Source organism: Seriola lalandi, unplaced genomic scaffold, assembly GCF_002814215.2.
Source record: "Seriola lalandi dorsalis isolate HSWRI2012SDOR001 ecotype SW California unplaced genomic scaffold, Sedor1 jcf7180002054297, whole genome shotgun sequence".
NCBI lineage: Eukaryota > Metazoa > Chordata > Actinopteri > Carangiformes > Carangidae > Seriola > Seriola lalandi.
Window position 1 is genome coordinate 730252 of NW_019524850.1, and position 17269 is coordinate 747520.

Consider the following 17269-nt stretch of genomic DNA (forward strand, 5'->3'; position numbering starts at 1 on the left):
TCTTCATAAAAACCACCATGACGGACTTTTCTCTCACTGAAGGTTCCCTCAACGCTGTCATTTGCCTTCGCAGAGTGACTGTAGCATTTGGTGCTTTATTGTTTAAGGCATGGGGACATTTGCTGGTGAGAGGTGGAGGTTAAACTATGACGGCGTCTCCAGGTTCTCATCTCTCTCTCTTCTGTCCCTCTCCTCAGATCGAGAAGATCATGACACTGATTGGTGCTGGCATCGATTTTTCCAGAGATCAGCAATATGCTACACCAGGTAGAGTATGATTATTATTATTATTATTATTATTGCCTTTTCATGCAGTTGAATGTGAATTCAACACCTGGAAATTGAGTGTTTTTATTCAAAAATAAATTATCAATGAAGGCTTAAAGTTTGAGGGAGGGAAAATATTTCACTACTGTTGCGTTGTTAATCTCTTGAGAATCTCACTGCGAGCCCACCAGGCTTGAACAAAAAAAAAAAAAAACCAAATTCTGCATTTGGCTGAAGGCGGAGATTTGAGTGGGCAGATTTAGACGGCATTTCATTTCCTGCATTTCCTCAAAACCTTTAAACAGCCTTTCTAAGTACATGGTACATACGGGCACCCATAACTCATGCTTTCTTTACCAAACCTGCGCAGTTTTTCTTTGTAATCATCCTTGAAGTTATTTTATCCAGATCACTGCCCACAAGGGAATTCAAACAGGTGGCATGAAGGACGCGTCTGGAAACAGTTTGCTATTCAGTTAACAATAGAGGACATGGTACAAAAGTATAATGCAGATGGACAGTTGGTCTGTTTTAATAGTGCAGGTGAGGAGAGGAATTGGCATCAGCAGCTGCAGAGAAAGGTATAGTACCGGTCAAAGGTTTGACAACTCCTCCATTTTTCCAGCTGTTATTTAAAGTCACGTAATTCAATGTTTGAGTGTTTCCAAAATTAAAGCTTGGACAAATAAAGAATTGTCGATTTTAAAAACAAAGAATCATGGCAACTTTTTGTTGAACTTAAATTTTTGACTCATCCAGCAGCCGAATAGACTTTCTACAATGAAAACCTTTTACTGTTCAGATATACTGTTGCAGAAGTTCACATGAATATGTTGCACTTGTAGGTCACTCTACTTTCACCTTCTGTCCAGTTCATCCCAAACCAGCTCCATGTGGTCTGGAGACTCTGCTGGTCCTATGGTCGTTATCTTTCCTTTGGGATGAAACTCTGACCAACCAGTCTGTCTTCCTTTGATACTTGCCCTTTTCTCACCATTGTGATTGACACATACAGTACTACTTCCTGCAGTACTGTCCTTAAGATGCATCAGAGGGTGTAGTAACACAGTTTGTTCCAACACGTCCTTTGTACAGACGGAGGCTTTGTAAGTTATCAACAAAAATTGGGGCAAGCGTAAGAACTTTTTGCATTTACTGTCAAGGCTTCATTTAAGGTTAAACAGTTTCTTATTTACCACTTACCTTCGTACCATTTAAGGTTATTCACTAAACGTAAACTGCTCAAATTTCAAATAAAAACTGGAAAAATGGGATGTTTTAAAACTTTTTACGGGCAGCATAAGTCACGCTTTTAAACACTTTTCCTTGCCTTCCTCTTTTCTTGAGGCACTGGCTCCGAGCTGTGCTGTATGACACAAAACCTGAAGTGCTTTTCAGCCACAGGAGCCAGGTTTAGGTCAAGCACTGTTCTCTAAACCTGCCATGAAAGTTAGCGAGTGTATTTTTAGTTTTTAAGACCAATGCGCCTGAGAGACACAATATTAGATCTATCCTAGCGATCTGTATTGTAATGTGGTTGTGTTAAGGATTCTGTACCGGCTCTCCTCTTATTCTTCGTGTTTTTGAAAAGCCTGTCGTCGGGGCTGATAGATGGTGCCTGGGGACTGTAGCTGTAACGCGAACAATCGACTCCTTCCCTTCAGCTTTCCTCTCTCACATTATTCAACATTCCCCTCCAGTTTACGCTTTGCCTTAGCCACATTATAAGATATTTAAGCAATGCACCAGATCCACTCTTCCTATGTACAAAGTTGTCTGTCTTCTTATCCCAGCCTTCTTGTTTCTCACGCCCTGCACTGGAGTGAGCTGTTTAAATATTAACCACTACGTATGTCAGGGGATGAGCTCATTTTGCTTTGTAGACTTGAGGAAAGCTGAGACCACTGCAGTAAAGTAGTTAGCGCTCCATCACTGGCTGTATCTGTCTGCTCTGTAAGAATCCACTCCTCTGCATATGTGATCCTCAACCCTTTAGCCGCCGTGCTTCACAGCCCCGTCTCCACGAAGACGCTGTCAGGAGGCCATGGAGGGACTCACAGGAGAAGAGGCTCTCTGTTTGATGCACATGTGAGAAGCCCCCCCACCCCCCTCCTTCTCTCTTCTGATTCAGTCCAGTGTTTGCCTCTTGTCAGTGTTGACTGGAGAGCAGTGTTGTCACTAGCTGATTGGCTCTGTGCCTGCAGTCACTTTTACTTTTCTCCTCTCTACTGAGCTACTTCTACATCAGAGGGGAAGAGACGATGGAAGAGCGTGAAGGGGACCGTAACGAGTGTGAGAGAAAAAGAAGAGTGAGACACAGAAGAGCAAATGCGAGTGTTGGGGGGTTGGGGGGGGGGGTCTGTGGCTCAAACGGTAGCTTACACTGACAAAGAGCAGCCACCTGCAGTGTTTCAGGGAGAGAGAGGGAGAGAGGGGAGAGGGGTAGGGGGGAGGGAGGGAGGGAGGGAGGAGTGGGGAAGCGCATGCAATGAGGGGAGAGAGAGAGTGAGTACGAGAGGAGAGAGGAATTGCAGGCAGCAGTATTGTGAACAACCTAGGACAATAGAAGGACGCCACCTCGGCATCTGTAGGATTAGATGGTCCATTCTTCAGCCCGGAGATGACTGCAGGAGCTTTTTGCTTTTTGCTGGACTTGACCATATCTCACAAACTGTGAGAGAGAGAGAGAGAGAGAGAGAGAGAGAGAGAGACAGTTCTAGCACTCAGGAGTTCAATTACTAAAGTGCTCTTTGAAGTAGCTGATTGGATCCTTGAGTGGATTTTTTTTTTTTTGCCTCGACACCTTTCCACGCTTCTGGGGTGACTAGAATGGGATTCATGACATGGAAATCTCCTCAGGAACAGGACTGGTTTTGTAGCAGGTGGAAGAGATGAGAACACCAAGAAGGGAACACGAAGCTTTAAAATGTGCATTTCACACATTCATTTTATTTTAGGTTATGATATCTGTTTGTTATTGTAAGTTGGCAGCTTCGTAACTCTTTCCATTAACAGAAATATGATTTATTCTGTTAATTGTGGTTGATTCAGTTTTCAAATCAAGAGTTACTACACCTAATTTAAGTGTGTTTTACCATAGAACCATAGAAAATATGAGCTTTTTGTTTTGAGTGACATAGCAGTTACATGTTCACAGGAGTAGATGCAATCATCTGTCCTTCTATAGGTGAGGCTACTGCTGCTGACAGCCGTCAGTACAGCTTTTATTCATGATCAATCTCAGCTCGCTGCAGTCGTGTTAGCCCCTCTGCATTTTCTGCCTGTCCGGCCGCTTTCCATGTGAGCACTGTCATGTTCTCTGGCAGATTCTTGTGCTGTGGATTATATGCTGAGTAGGTTGGCTCTGTGAATCAGGGATCAGCCTGTGTGATAATTAACTGTCTCCTGTCTCTGTCCACAAGTTTCCAAAGAACTTTCCACTCAGCTGAAACAAATCCCTTCCCCTGGAAAACCTGTTATAAACTGCTGCTCTCCTCTCTGACTCCTGTGAGTTTCTCTTCATGACCAAGCTGGAGCTTAATTAAATCAGCAGCAAGCTTTTATTTTTGGACAGAAAATGTTACCTCCTGATGTGAGGTAGCATTGTGTTGATTGTAAGTGTGTTTTTGCCATGTTCCTGGCTGACCGTCATAGCTGAGAACTTGGCCAATACTAGCTGGTTGTCAACCAGCTCATATCCCGTTATCATCTCCTTCACCCCTGAGATCAGGGGTTCTTTAATCCATCTTGGGTGACTGTGGTTCGGCCCCCGCTTCCCTGCGGGAGCTGACGCCCTGTCCACAGAGGACACTGTCTCCTACGCCTTCCTGTTGCTGGTGCGCTCGGCTCTGCTGGCCGAGAATGATGTGGCAATGCCACGTCTCATCCTCAGAGTGCCGCTGCTACCGGTTAAAAGGTTTCTCCCTCCTGAAGCGCTTTCCCCTGTCAGCAGGTGCTGCAGGCCGGCTGCTGGACCAGCCCGTGGGAGACTGGCTGGAGCACGTGGGGCTGCCGCAGTACGAGAGCAAGCTTCTCCTCAATGGTTTCGACGACCTGCACTACATGGTGAGTTCCTCGCTTCCTTTATATAATGTCCAAATTGACCATAACTCTCTCCATGACCACAACTCACTTTCTTTGTTGACTTCTCTTCTCACTTTTATGACCTTTTCTCTCTTGTCTCTTCCACCACTTACTCCTATTCAACTCCAGTTTGTGTCTGTGTGCATTAATCCAATTGATGCCACCCTCCATTAGCTGTTAGATGATCCCATTACCTTCATCCGATGTTCAGCTAGCTGAAACCCCTCCGGCTCTATCATGAGTCTGGCTTGTGTTTCAGTATAGGAACAGTAATATCTGGGTGGATTCAGCACATGATTGAATATCAAACATTAAATCACACACTTAGATTCTTCTCATTCTTGTGAGAGGCTTTATGCAGAGCATACAGTGATGTTTAGTAGATGTACATGTCCATTCAGCTAGAGAACAGACAGACATGGTTTGATCTATGCTGTGAAATGATTTGTTTACATCAAGTTTGATATCCTTACGCCTGGTTGTGTGTTGAATCAGGAGGCCGCTATCACGGCCTCTCACTCTCAGTCAGTGAGCCGGCTGCCTGAGCTGCAGCTGATGACCGGCCAGAATGGAGGAGTGTCTCAGTGAGCAATGGGATGCTGTTGCCAAGCCGACAAGTTTATAGAGCCCACGGTGTGCAACGCCACTATGAGTTGGCTCTGTCGCTTTCGTCAGTAATGAGGACTGATGGAGGAGAGAAGGAGGGACCCAGCTGGTCGGCTGAGCCGGTGGCCATGTTGGAAATGAGAAAGCCAACTTATGTGTCAAGATGAAAACTCTCTCCTCCTCCATTAAGCCTATCATACTCCTCTTTAACAGATACAGAACCAAGTGTTTGCAGGTTTTCATCCCATTCAAACACCATAGCTCGCATCATCATAAACATGTGTTTTCACATGTGCAATAATATAAATGAATTAATTAATATATTAATGAAGTTTTTTATTATTGTGTTATTTATACAACTACTCTCAGCCCCACATGGCATTACAGCAGATTGAGGGAGCAGCACATACTGTACATTTTCAAACAACACAAAAAAATCCCAGAAACTAAGGAAAACCGACAATTTTCTTCACCGTATACAACAAAATTCATAAATCACTGACAACACATTTAATATGCAATACTGAGAGATCAAAGTCAATAGTGATAAGATTGTCCATCTTACCTTTTCTAGGCTTTTGAGACAAAACAAGCAAACCTCAATAGCCAATCCAGCTTTTGATCATCTGTCCACCTGAATAGTTAAGGTTCAGTCATAGTTGGTACAGAACAAAAAAAACAAATTCTCCCATGTAGGCTACTGTAGCTCTCTCCATGTCACAGACCTTAAGGTAGAAATGCTGTGCAACAGGCAGCAACCTCAGTATTCTGCTGGATCACCTTTTGCCACTGCACCATGACACTTCTAAAGACAGGATGTAAACACATAAGAACGTACGTAAAGACCGATTCAGCTCTCTGTGTGTACGTCTGCAGTAAAGTCGTCATCTTCTCTTTTTTTTTTTTTTTTTTTTTTTTTTTTATGAGCAGTGCTGCTGGAAGCCAGACGTCACACACTTGGCCTCCTGACAGATCTTTTGGAAACCTTGTGCGGTCAAATGTTGGTAACTGCAAATTAGCATTCAGTGTAATGACTCGCCTGTGTAGCTGCCAATGTCATTTTGATTTGCAAAGCACGATGGCAAACACAGCCCCATTTATGACCTCAGCGCTTCATATGATCAGAACCAACATTTCAATCCAATGTTTTTCCACAGACTGTGAAATTATTAAATCGAAAGCAGCTGCCTTGAAAATGATGACTGACAACAGCAATTAGAAGCTAAACCCAACCCGCAGAGAAATTAAATGAACACAGTGTACAGTATGTACAGGTGGGTGACAAATGCCACTATTAATCTTCATGCAAACTAATGTGAGCCTCTTTTCTCCCAGTGGTTACTGTAATGATTAACTTAGTTCAGATTAAGAGTCATGCATTAGACACACGTTGTGTTTCCATTGTTTTGTCCTCCCTCCTGTTTTCCAGAGCTTAAAGTTTGGTTGTAATTTTCTTGTAAATACTATAAATCATGACTTCTTAGGCTCCAGACAGCGGATGCAGCGACACCAATGTCTGCGTTTGTCATCAATTCCTTATCATGAACAGAAGTGTTGAGAACAGCTTTACAAAGCTAGAAACATTACGCTAATGAACATTAAAACACGTGTGCAGCGAACATTTCATGCTCCTGTATAGCTGTAGCTGCCAAATATGTCTGACAAATTTCAGTGTACAGTGATACTAGGATGAATGATCTTTAATCTACTTTACATAACCTTAGAATTGCCTCTCTCCTTCTCACCCCGATGTCAACACCCATGTTTAAGTCTGTGGTGAAGCCTCAGAAGTTACTCTCTGGGTTTAATCTCCCTACTGTCTGTTTTAGTCTGTCACACTCTCCTTCCTCAGCCCTGAGTCCCTGAGTTTTTTTTTTTTTGTTAAGGCGGTGAGCTGGCGATATTTCTATCTTTAAACAAAGCTTTACAACCCACCTGGCTTCCTGAATCTGCTAGAGGATTTAGAAAAGAACTGTAACCTTTAAACAACGTGTCCTTCCAACAGCGATTGTTGACCTTTTTAAATAATCACAATTCGGTCTCAACTGGAAATGAGAATTACCTCATGAGTCACCTCATTAAACACAATTTGTCTAATTGTGTTTAATGTGCACTTGTGCATTAGAATGAATCCAGCAGGAGCAGGTCATATTTCATTGTTGGCTGTGTGACCAGACAGATATTTTTGTCTAATTTTATTAGTAGCCAGCATTAGTCCTGGTTATGTCTGCCACAAATCCACACTCATAATCAGAAGACTGATCCAGTGCATCAACTCTACAACCCTAAAGACACATCACACTAGTTCACACACCTGGATTTGGGAGATATACACCATTTGTAGAGACTCACGGCTGACTGAAACGGCCATGACATCCCCTTCTGCAGCTGAGCTGCTACATTAGACGAAGTAAAGAGGCCAAATTCATTTGATGGTCATATCAGAGTCAGCTTCAATTGAGCAGCAAAAATCTGGCCTGCACTGAATTGGTCTTTGAAAAATGGTTTTCAGGCTTCTTTTAATCTTCCCACGGGTATAAAAAAAAAAAAAGCATTGAAAAAACATTGGTGGAGAAATGGCATGTCGGCTGCAGCCAATGTGCAGTGAGATCACTAATTAAACAGTGTTTACTCTGCCGGTCAGACTGCTGTGATCTCTGTCTACCCTGCAGGCTCGCTCTAGAAGGGGATCAATAACAGCAGTGATTGTATTGTGTTCAAGCACCGAGGCAGAGACGAGCCTCTTCTGAAACCAATTAGATGCTTTTTATTGACTCATGGAGCAAATGTCCTGATGAAACAAGCTCTTGCGCAGCCACGCTGCTCTCCCCGTCCCCGCCGGCCCTGACAGGTAGTGCTTGTTGAGACGAAAACAGCTCTACTCTGCTTCTGAGCAAAGCGTCTGGTGGATGTAGAGTCAGCTGTGACGGGGTCAGCCAACAGAGCTCCAAGTTAGTTTGTATTCGAGGCAACCGTGTCTCCAAAGCTTCGCTTTGTTTGAAACTGGTGTTCATGGAGCCGTCTAGAGAGGAACAAATATACTTTAAAGTTTTGGGTCGATGGAGGTGATTCGATGCGTAATATAAGTAAGAAAGCTGCACAGAGGTTAGAGAAACATCAGAACATCTTATAACTCGCCCCCTTTTTATATCCTCATTGTTATTTGCTGCCGTTAAATAAATGCAAAGTGGTTATGCGGGAATGAGGCAATGCCACCGAAGCCTGCAGACAAATTGGAAACTCGGTAATGGCCTCATGCATTAGAAGCTGAAGGATTGGGAATGGATTAATTGATATTTCTCTTGTGCTGTGTTGGTGGTGATGTATTGCTGTCCATTTGGAAAACATTTGTGCACGGATTAGATTGCATACATGTTTGATTTTTTTATTGTCTTTGGACAATCTGTCACAGTTTCCTGTCAGGCTCTCCTTACAGGCTTGTGTGGTCTTTTGACAGCCTGTTTAGGAGGACAAACTATGACTTTTAGTGTGTGTTTTAATGAGTGATCCGTGCCCCCGAGCCCCTGGCCTGGATTCAGAGTGCTTTTAAACCAGAGGGACCGCTGTGGCTGTTCTCTGGATCCGCCAGAGAGAGAGAGAAGCTGCATTTTAATGAGAGGGAAGGCAGAGATGCATAGGCCACACAAGCACAGACACAAACCCACCTAGCTTACACTACTCTATTGTATTATTTTCACCCATGTTGTGCTGATGTCAGCTTTCTCTCAACTAATGTATTCTCACTTTTAGACCTGAGTCTGTGGTGAGGAAAAAGCGGAACCACATTAGTTAGAATTTACCTGGCAGTTGTCACCACCAAGTCTCTCACGTCACACTGTTTGTGTTTTCAATGTCTTTGTGTGGGGGATAAACGGCTTATCAAGATGTAGCAGAGGTGAATGTAATATTTATGTGGCGGGAAATTAGAATTTTATCAACTCAGCTGCCATTCAATGACCAGAATAATCCCTTTCAAACAGCTCTCACCTCATAAGGGTTCCCATCTGAAGACCATGCACTCAGTAGGGTTTGTTTCAGGCAGCAAAATGTGGAATAGTTATTTTTATTTTCATTTTAACTTCCCGGAGCCCAAGGTGACTTCTTCAGATTGTTTGTTTTGCCTCACCAACAGTCCAAAACCAAAAGATGCTAACTAATGGATAAATCTGCGTCACACTTTCACACAGATCAGCTCAGATTTCTGAATTATTATTTTTTGATTAAATGATTAATATTAATGGTTCATCCTTTGAAATGACAAAAAAACAAACAAACAGAGCCCAATGTGATGTCTGTAAATTGTTTGTTTTGTCTGATCCAAACCCCCCAAAATATTTAATATCCACAGTTATTTAAGCTAAAGTTGTAAATGTATTGAGTTTTTTAGCTCGATAAATGCCTTAAACAATCGATCAATTATTAAAATTGTTGGTGATTGATTTTTTTGTGAATCAACTAGTTGATTGATGGACCAATCATTTCTGCACTAATGCACTAATTAATGCGCTAATAAAAACTGCCAAACCCACATAGCCTTATTTAATCTGGCTTTTTCACAACAAACATTTTGACAAGTCAGAATAATGTCTTCTGTGAAAAAGAAATACGTTCCAAAGCTTCTGTTTCCTCTGTTAAACTCTGTGACTGGCATCATAAACCTCATCTTAAATTTCAGCAAAGCTCAATAAACAGGAAACTTTGGGTGCAGCAAAGTGTAAAATATGCACGTGCAATGGTCAAAATACAATGAAAACACATTGCAAAAAATGGAATGATAAATAGCTGCATTAAAACAGGTCTTCTTAACCATAAACGGTGTGAGAAACAGCCTAGGAAATGGGAGGAAAGACAGTGGAGCCAGTCTGTTGCAGCTCTATTTCCCCCCACAGAGCCATTTATCAGTTAATCTCCAGTGGGACAGTAATGCAATGATCCATGCACTGTGAAAGCGCTATTATCCATCCAGCTCCCCAAATAGTTTCAATCCTCAGCCGGAGAGGCAGCGATCAGCATGTTGCTGCTCAGAGATACCGGGCTTTAAGTTGTCAGTTTAGCGCGAGGTATTAAAAAGCAGAAGAGATGCGTCATGATGTCCATGCTCAAATCTGAGCGCGAACCAATGTGAGTCACCAACACTTATGACCGACTTAACTTATTCAGAGAGTTCAGGTACCTTTCTTTCTTTCTTTCTTTCTTTCTTTCTTTCTTTCTTTCTTTCTTTCTTTCTTTCTTTCCCACCAACAGATACAGTGATGCAAACTCCTACTTACATATTACAAAGTTGTGCGAATGGGACGTCAGTGTAAGACTGTACATCAGTGCAATAATCAGCAAAATTGTGATTAACATTGTGATTCCACAGGCATCATTACACTGATTACTCTGCAGTTTTCACTGTTACAGACAGGCTTGCTCCTCCCCTCTCCTCATCCTTGTTTACATCTACAGCTTCTGCATGAGAAACAGGCTGTCAGGTTTAACCTACAGACAGTTCGTGTGTGTGTGCGTGTGCGCGTGCGTGCGTGCGTGCGTGCGTGCGTGCGTGTGTGTGTGTGTGAGTGAGGTGAGCACTGTAGGATTAACTTGAGATTCATATTGAAGTGTCAGCCACACGGGGCCTGAGCTGTCACAATTTGTTCCTGAGGCAGCAGCTCCCATGTAGCATCACAATATTTTAACAGATGAGATTTAGTTGCTGCCCCCGTGTGTAGAAGTAACACAGTGAGGATTTACAGCTCGCTGCCCTACAGTCGACAACATGCACTCTTCTTATTCACCGGTCATCTGAGGAGTACTGCTTTGTAATAACTCATTTATTTTGACTGTCAGGTCTTTAGGTCAGCTAACAGGACCTCTCAATGACTTACATCCATTGTAGAAATAGAGACTTTCCTCTTGTCATGTCAACAGTATAGCCTGCAGCTACAGCCAGCACTGGGATCCGACGCCTCCATCTCGTATGGCTGACCACTCTGCAGATCTGACATTGATTTATCCCTCCTGTCTCCATTATCCATTACCTGCCACATAGTCTCAACGGTGCTGCTGTGTCTAACCAAAGATGGATCGGACCATCATTCATACGTCCCTCTCTGTCCCCTCCCCCACACACTTACATCTCACTTAAGGGTTTATCGACATGGCCCCCTTACTACAGTCAGTAGGATGGACCCCAGGAAGGAGTTTGAACATGTCACTCAGGAATAATTGACCTTTTTTTCTGCAACGGTTGCATTGCTGGTGATCAATACTTTGCCTGCAGCATAGGCTCCTGTTTTAAAAAGGTTTGTCCAGCTCAGATTAACATGTATTTTAGGTTTTCATAGATTGAACATAACATACATTAGAGATTTATTCATATGGCTTGATCGTGCAATACAGCCTGACTGTGATGCAGTTACATTTTACCTTGTGTTGCAGGCCGGCATCATCCTTCGACTGGAGCTCATTAAGGGATTTGTGCTCTCATGCACGTGCCTCTCTTTCTAAAGACTTTCACAGGCACCAGTATGTAAGTTAATTCACTTCTCCTTTTAACAAGGATGCTGTTTTTATGTATGTTGTTCTACAGGGGAGCAATGTCATGGAAGACCAGGACTTGAGAGAGATTGGGATCACAGACCCGAGCCACAGGAAGAAGATCCTGCATGCAGCGCGCTCGTTACCTAAGGTGACAAATCATTGATTAATACTGCAGCGCTTATCTCAGCAGAGCAAGACCTGATTAGATGTCATGTGTTGCCTGTGATGTTAGATCACAAGATGCTGATCTCCCTTAAATACCCAGGCAGTGGTGAGAAGTATCTAAGTACATTTACACTGCTACTGTACTTAAGCACAATTTTAAGGTGCTTGTGCTAGTATTTGTATTTTAAGGCTACTTTACACTTACACTCCACTATAAAGTTTTTACTCCACTATATTCATCTAATAAATATAGTTATGGGTTGCTTTTAAAATGAAGGCTTAGCATAAAAAAATTAATTATGCGCTTATAAAATATTATGCATTGTGAAAAGATTAAACCATTAACCTCTTTGGCTTGGACCTCCTTGCAAATAACATTGTCTAGTTGGTGCCTTGTGTCACATTGCAGATGTATAATAGTTGTTGTCTAAACTGTCCAAATGGTTTAATGTAAATACCTGTTCCTGCTCTTTCAGGCCCAAACAAGTAAAATATACAATATTTCTAAAAAAAAAAAAAAAAAAGGAAAGCATTAGAGGAAAGTCCAAAAAAGGAAAATAAATTTGTGTAGCAAAACTTTGTTTTTTCATCTTTTGCTTCATCTCATGATGATTAATTGAGGGCGTCTGACCTCTAGTTTGGGAGCAATTTGACTAAATTTTGAAAACTTGACTAATTTGAAACTACTCCCTCGAGCAGCTGCATCATAAAATGCTGTGTATGCTGTTTGTTACTCCAGTATTAAAAACTGAATAACTAGTTTAGTAATACATGATATCAGTCACAGGGAACCATTTTTCTGTGAGTAGTTTTATGCTTAAACCTTTAAGGATATTCACAGTTTTGTATTTTCACTGAAGTAGGATTTTGAATGTCAGATTTTTACTTGTAATGGAGTACTATTACATTGTGGTACTTTTACTCAAGTAAAACTAAAACTAACCCTAACCACCACTACAGTTGTGTAAATGTAATCTATAATCTGTTACCTCATTCAAATGACTTTTCTACACCACTTGCACAGGGTTATTGTAGCCAGATCCATAATAACAGGCAGGGAAATTGGTTAAAAATGCAGCACGTGCAGTGGCACAGCTCTTAGAGCATCAGTGAATCATTTCTTCTCTTACAGGTGAAAGCGCTGGGCTGTGACGGCAGCAGCTCCCTGTCCTCCTGGCTGGAGAATCTGGGACTGCATGAGTACTTACACAACTTCCTGGCCAGCGGCTACCGCACTCTGGACTGTGTCAAAAACCTGTGGGAACTGGAGATTGTCAACGTGAGTCTCAGTGACGTACAGGGACTATGAGGAGTATCAGAGGGTGAAATTAGTTTCACAACGTGTTAAAGAAAATTCAGGATAAGAGGCAAGTTTGACAGTTTACTTCAGCTGCACTTTGAGGAGCCAGGAGACTCAAACAGACTCATTCTAGAGGAGCACACGGGAAATAAGCCTGCAGGCTTTATTGTGTTTTCATCCTCTGATTTTTTTATGTATGTAATGACTACAGCACAGTGTTATGTATTTTTAATCATCAAATAAATACATGTATTTATTAACTCATCCAGTCATTCAAACTTTGAAGGGGAAAACACAAAACTTTGGTTTTGAATGTTAAGGGAATATTTTTCAGTGCTTCAGCTGGTTAAAGGTTCAAAGGTCAGAAAACAAACCAGTAATATTTAAGGTGCTGACACTTTAAGAAGAAATGAACACGTCAGTTTTGAAAGAGAGAACTGGAGACTTGCACATAATGATCTGATAATTATCTGTTAAAACAAAGACGCTTTAGTCATAGCTCTTCCAAAATGAGACACTTACAGTCTCATTTAAGGTTAAAAGCTTGGCTACTTATGGGGAAGTTGTTATGTCAGTGATTCTCTTGACATGCCTCCTCCTTTCTGGCACTCCTGCCTCCATGAGTGCCGCTACCCATTTTCATCTTTTTTTTTTTTTCCAGGTGCTAAAGATCACCCTACTTGGTCACAGGAAACGCATCATTGCTTCCTTAGCAGAGAGACCCTATGAAGAGCCTCCCGTCAAACCTCCTCGTTTGTCTCAGATCAGGGTGAGAGCCCACACACTCATTCACTGTGTCACCAGCAGGTTTACAACACTCATCTACATTTTTCTTTTCATACACATTGAAATGACGTGTGGTAAGAAGGGATTAAAAGGAGTTTGATGGTTTTCTATTCTGTCAGACTTGGCTCTATTAGTTTCAATCACTCTTTTTTTTTTTTTTTTTTGAAGTCCACAAATTCTGCAAAGCATGGTTTTTGTGAAGGATGAAGTACAAACTTTCTCTCTCCAGTGCCAAGACCTGCCTGGATCCCAGACCTCGTCTCCCCTCAGTCAGATGGAGTCCTACACGGGACGCTCGATGGACCCGCTGCTGCCTGTTGGAGAACCAGGGAGGAAAAAAGTGCCAAATACCGACTATGACGTCACCCAAAGATACCGCAGTGAACGACACAGAACTCATGTATGTTTCGGTTTATCTTTATCCCTCACTTCAGCAGTACATCATGTCAGAGGATCTCTATGTGATGTAGTGATTGTATTGCGCACCTGCAAGACATCGTTGATAATAATAACAATAATACTTTGAATAACCATTCCAGGAACGGTATGAAGAACGGCATCGAGAGCCTCGCCTGACCTTGCGGCCGCCCAGTCTGGCAGCACCGTACACCCCGGTCCAGAACTGGCATCACCAACCTGAGAAACTCATCTTTGAATCCTGTGCTTACGAAGCCAATGTACATTTACGATTTTCTCCTTCCTGAATGATGCTGTTTTCATTGAACATTTACAGCAACACTGACATTTTCCTGTTTCCTTTTCCTATTTAGTACCTCGGTTCCATGCTTATTAAAGATCTGCGGGGTACTGAGTCCACACAGGATGCTTGTGCCAAAATGCGGGTATGCTACGAGAGTTTCTTCTCCAGTCTCGGTGAAAAAAACATGACGTTATGCATATGAATGAACGATAAATCACCCTGATGTCCTTTCTCCCTGTGCTGTTCTTTTCTTCTCCAGAGGTCGACAGAACAAATGAGAAAAGTCCCGACCATCGTCCTCTCCATCACCTACAAGGGTGTGAAGTTTATCGACGCAGCCAATAAGGTTTGCTACTACATCCACATACATGGCCCTGCTTGGTTTAACCTTGCACATCTTTAGTTTCATGTTATACACAATCTTGAACACGGTGCAAGTAACAGCTGATTGTTTGCGAAAGTGTTACAGTCAGGCATCATACTTTTTTTGGATGCATGATAACATCAGGCAAAAGGACTGCTAATGAAAACGAGCCTTTTGGCTAACCCGGGTACATGTACATTTATTTGACTGTTGATTAATGAACATTGTCCCTCTTCAAAAGAAATGAAAATGCTCTCTGTGATTGTAAATGTCAGACTCGTCTATGTTTGTAGTTCTCAACAGGAACCGAGTCTGCTCATATTGTTATTCATTTGACATTAATAAAAAAAAAAAAGAGGTTGCCTTGGAAGCTCAGCCTGCTTTTCCTTTACACAGCTGCACTGTGAAACCAGATTCATGCCTCGATGTCTCCTCTTCACTGGCCGTCTCCTGTCAACTCATATTTCCATGATGCATCGTCACTTACAGTTGTGTGTGTGACAAAGTTTGATAATCTTTTTGTGTTGTGATGAAGTGGTCATTTTCTGCGGTCTGTATGGTCCCGTTACAGAACATCATCGCAGAGCATGAGATCCGGAATATCTCCTGTGCAGCCCAGGACCCCGAGGACTTGTGTACGTTTGCCTACATCACCAAGGACCTGCAGACCAGCCACCACTACTGCCATGTGTTCAGCACAGTAGACGTGGTAAGGATACCCTCGCTGTCACCCTCATTTTAGCACAGACGAGGTGACCGCACTGAAAGGAGAACTTTTAGCGAGTGTTGAAAACTTTCCTCACCGGGACATTTGAATTCCACCGGCATCATCTCCTGTACTTACACTGAGCAGATGTGACGGGCTGCACAGTCAACACTGTTATCTCCAGACTGCCCTATCTCTTCAAGGTGTCACGCTTCAGTTGGGGTTGATTGCCTCCACGTAGACACAGTGCGACTCTGGCCATGATAACTAGACCTCACTTATCTCCTGTGCCCCCCCCCCCAGAGATCTGATGATTACCCTGCTAATCTTCTTCATAATGCAGCCGGGGTCATTCCAGACAGCGCTCAGCATAACAACAGTTTCCTCTGGGTTACTGTAGATCTCTGTGAATTCCTCCGTGGGGGCTGAAACAAAGCAGATAACCATCAAAGGCCCGCAATCAGTTATTTTAAACTGTATTGAACGTACTGCTGCTACGAGCAACCACCAGACGCAATCCTCACCTCACAAAGAGCTGATGTCGTCTGCCTGACACATCAGGGCAGATGACGTATTCGTGTCAGGACAGATTCCTGATCGAAGGATATGCAGATGAATTCGGAGCTCTGTGTTCTGTGTCTGTAGAAATAATGCTTTTTAACTTCCCAAGCCATGTAGTGTGAAGCTTGAGTCCTCTGTCTGTAGTCTGAGGTGCTTGTTCATATTTGGAAGCTGTCGGGAACTAACAAAAGAATGCAGCAGCAGATTTAATACTAAGCTACAGAGGATGAATCCGGTTCAGGTACTGAGGGGAACAATACTCCGCTGAGATTACTGCCACCTCTCTGTGTTACGCAATTCTGTTTTGAAGAAGTTTTAGTGAAAAGAAACTTTTCTCTGATATTTTTTTTTTTTTTTTTTTTTATTATTATTTTTTTGCTGTCTCACTACAAACTGAGTGGAGACACAAAACAAAACAATTTTCAAGATCTGCCTGCTCTTCCTCTCCTTCACTTTCTGTGTAGAACTTGACCTATGAGATTATACTGACCCTGGGCCAGGCGTTTGAGGTAGCCTATCAGCTGGCTCTGCAGGCCCAAAGAACCAAACAGCACCAGAACCTCCCAGCGGGACACGGTTCAGAGGTCATCGAGGGCAAGTCCGGCCGACCCGTACCCAAACCACGAGGCAGCGTGCGGAAGTCAGCGGTGAGTTGGACATCAGACGTACTGTAGCACAACACACCATATAGATACACTACACAGCAGGGAGCTGGTTACAGTCATTCGCCTGCTGATTCGACAGTTGGAACTGCAGCAGTGGATGTGACACACAGCTCATGGAGGCAATAACAGTACTTTAAAACTCATACAGAATCTGAGTCTGAATTTGGATGCAAATTGCAGCAATGAGATGCTGAGTCATAACTGTGAACACACAGACATGATGCACATATTTTTTAGAGTCAATGGGATGTACAATTTAAAACCAAGTAATCCAGTGATTGTTTTTTGTAAATCTATGGGTACATAGTACAGTGTACAGATGGCTAAAAGCTAAGTCAGCATACTGTTAATCATGTCAGTTTACAAAAATGTAAACAAATATAGGCTAAACTAAGCCAAACTGTACTGAACACCTAACTAAGGGGGGGGGGGGACATTTGCAGGATCCACCATTTGTTTAAAAAAAAAAAAAAAAAGACATCTGCTTTAATAAAGTGTCTACAGTCATAAAGCTGAAGCAAGGAGAGTTCTGAACTCCTGCAGC

General features: G+C 42.6%; 1 protein-coding gene across 8 annotated transcripts in view; it reads left to right on the forward strand.

Annotated features, from left to right (window-relative positions):
- anks1aa (ankyrin repeat and sterile alpha motif domain containing 1Aa) overlaps positions 1 to 17269 on the forward strand; it is a 63154-nt gene that overhangs the window by 40880 nt on the left and 5005 nt on the right. For 5 of the 8 annotated variants that reach the window (XM_087173990.1, XM_087173995.1, XM_023406209.2 and 2 more), the window contains exons 16-26: positions 198 to 267; positions 4217 to 4332; positions 11528 to 11626; positions 12776 to 12922; positions 13605 to 13712; positions 13959 to 14129; positions 14269 to 14406; positions 14500 to 14571; positions 14689 to 14775; positions 15365 to 15502; positions 16525 to 16707. In XM_087173990.1, the coding sequence (XP_087030116.1) occupies positions 198 to 267; positions 4217 to 4332; positions 11528 to 11626; positions 12776 to 12922; positions 13605 to 13712; positions 13959 to 14129; positions 14269 to 14406; positions 14500 to 14571; positions 14689 to 14775; positions 15365 to 15502; positions 16525 to 16707 (1329 nt within the window). The remainder of the gene's footprint in view (positions 1 to 197; positions 268 to 4216; positions 4333 to 11527; positions 11627 to 12775; positions 12923 to 13604; positions 13713 to 13958; positions 14130 to 14268; positions 14407 to 14499; positions 14572 to 14688; positions 14776 to 15364; positions 15503 to 16524; positions 16708 to 17269) is intronic. The other 3 variants (XM_087173996.1, XM_087173991.1, XM_023406211.2) reach the window with 1 other exon arrangement.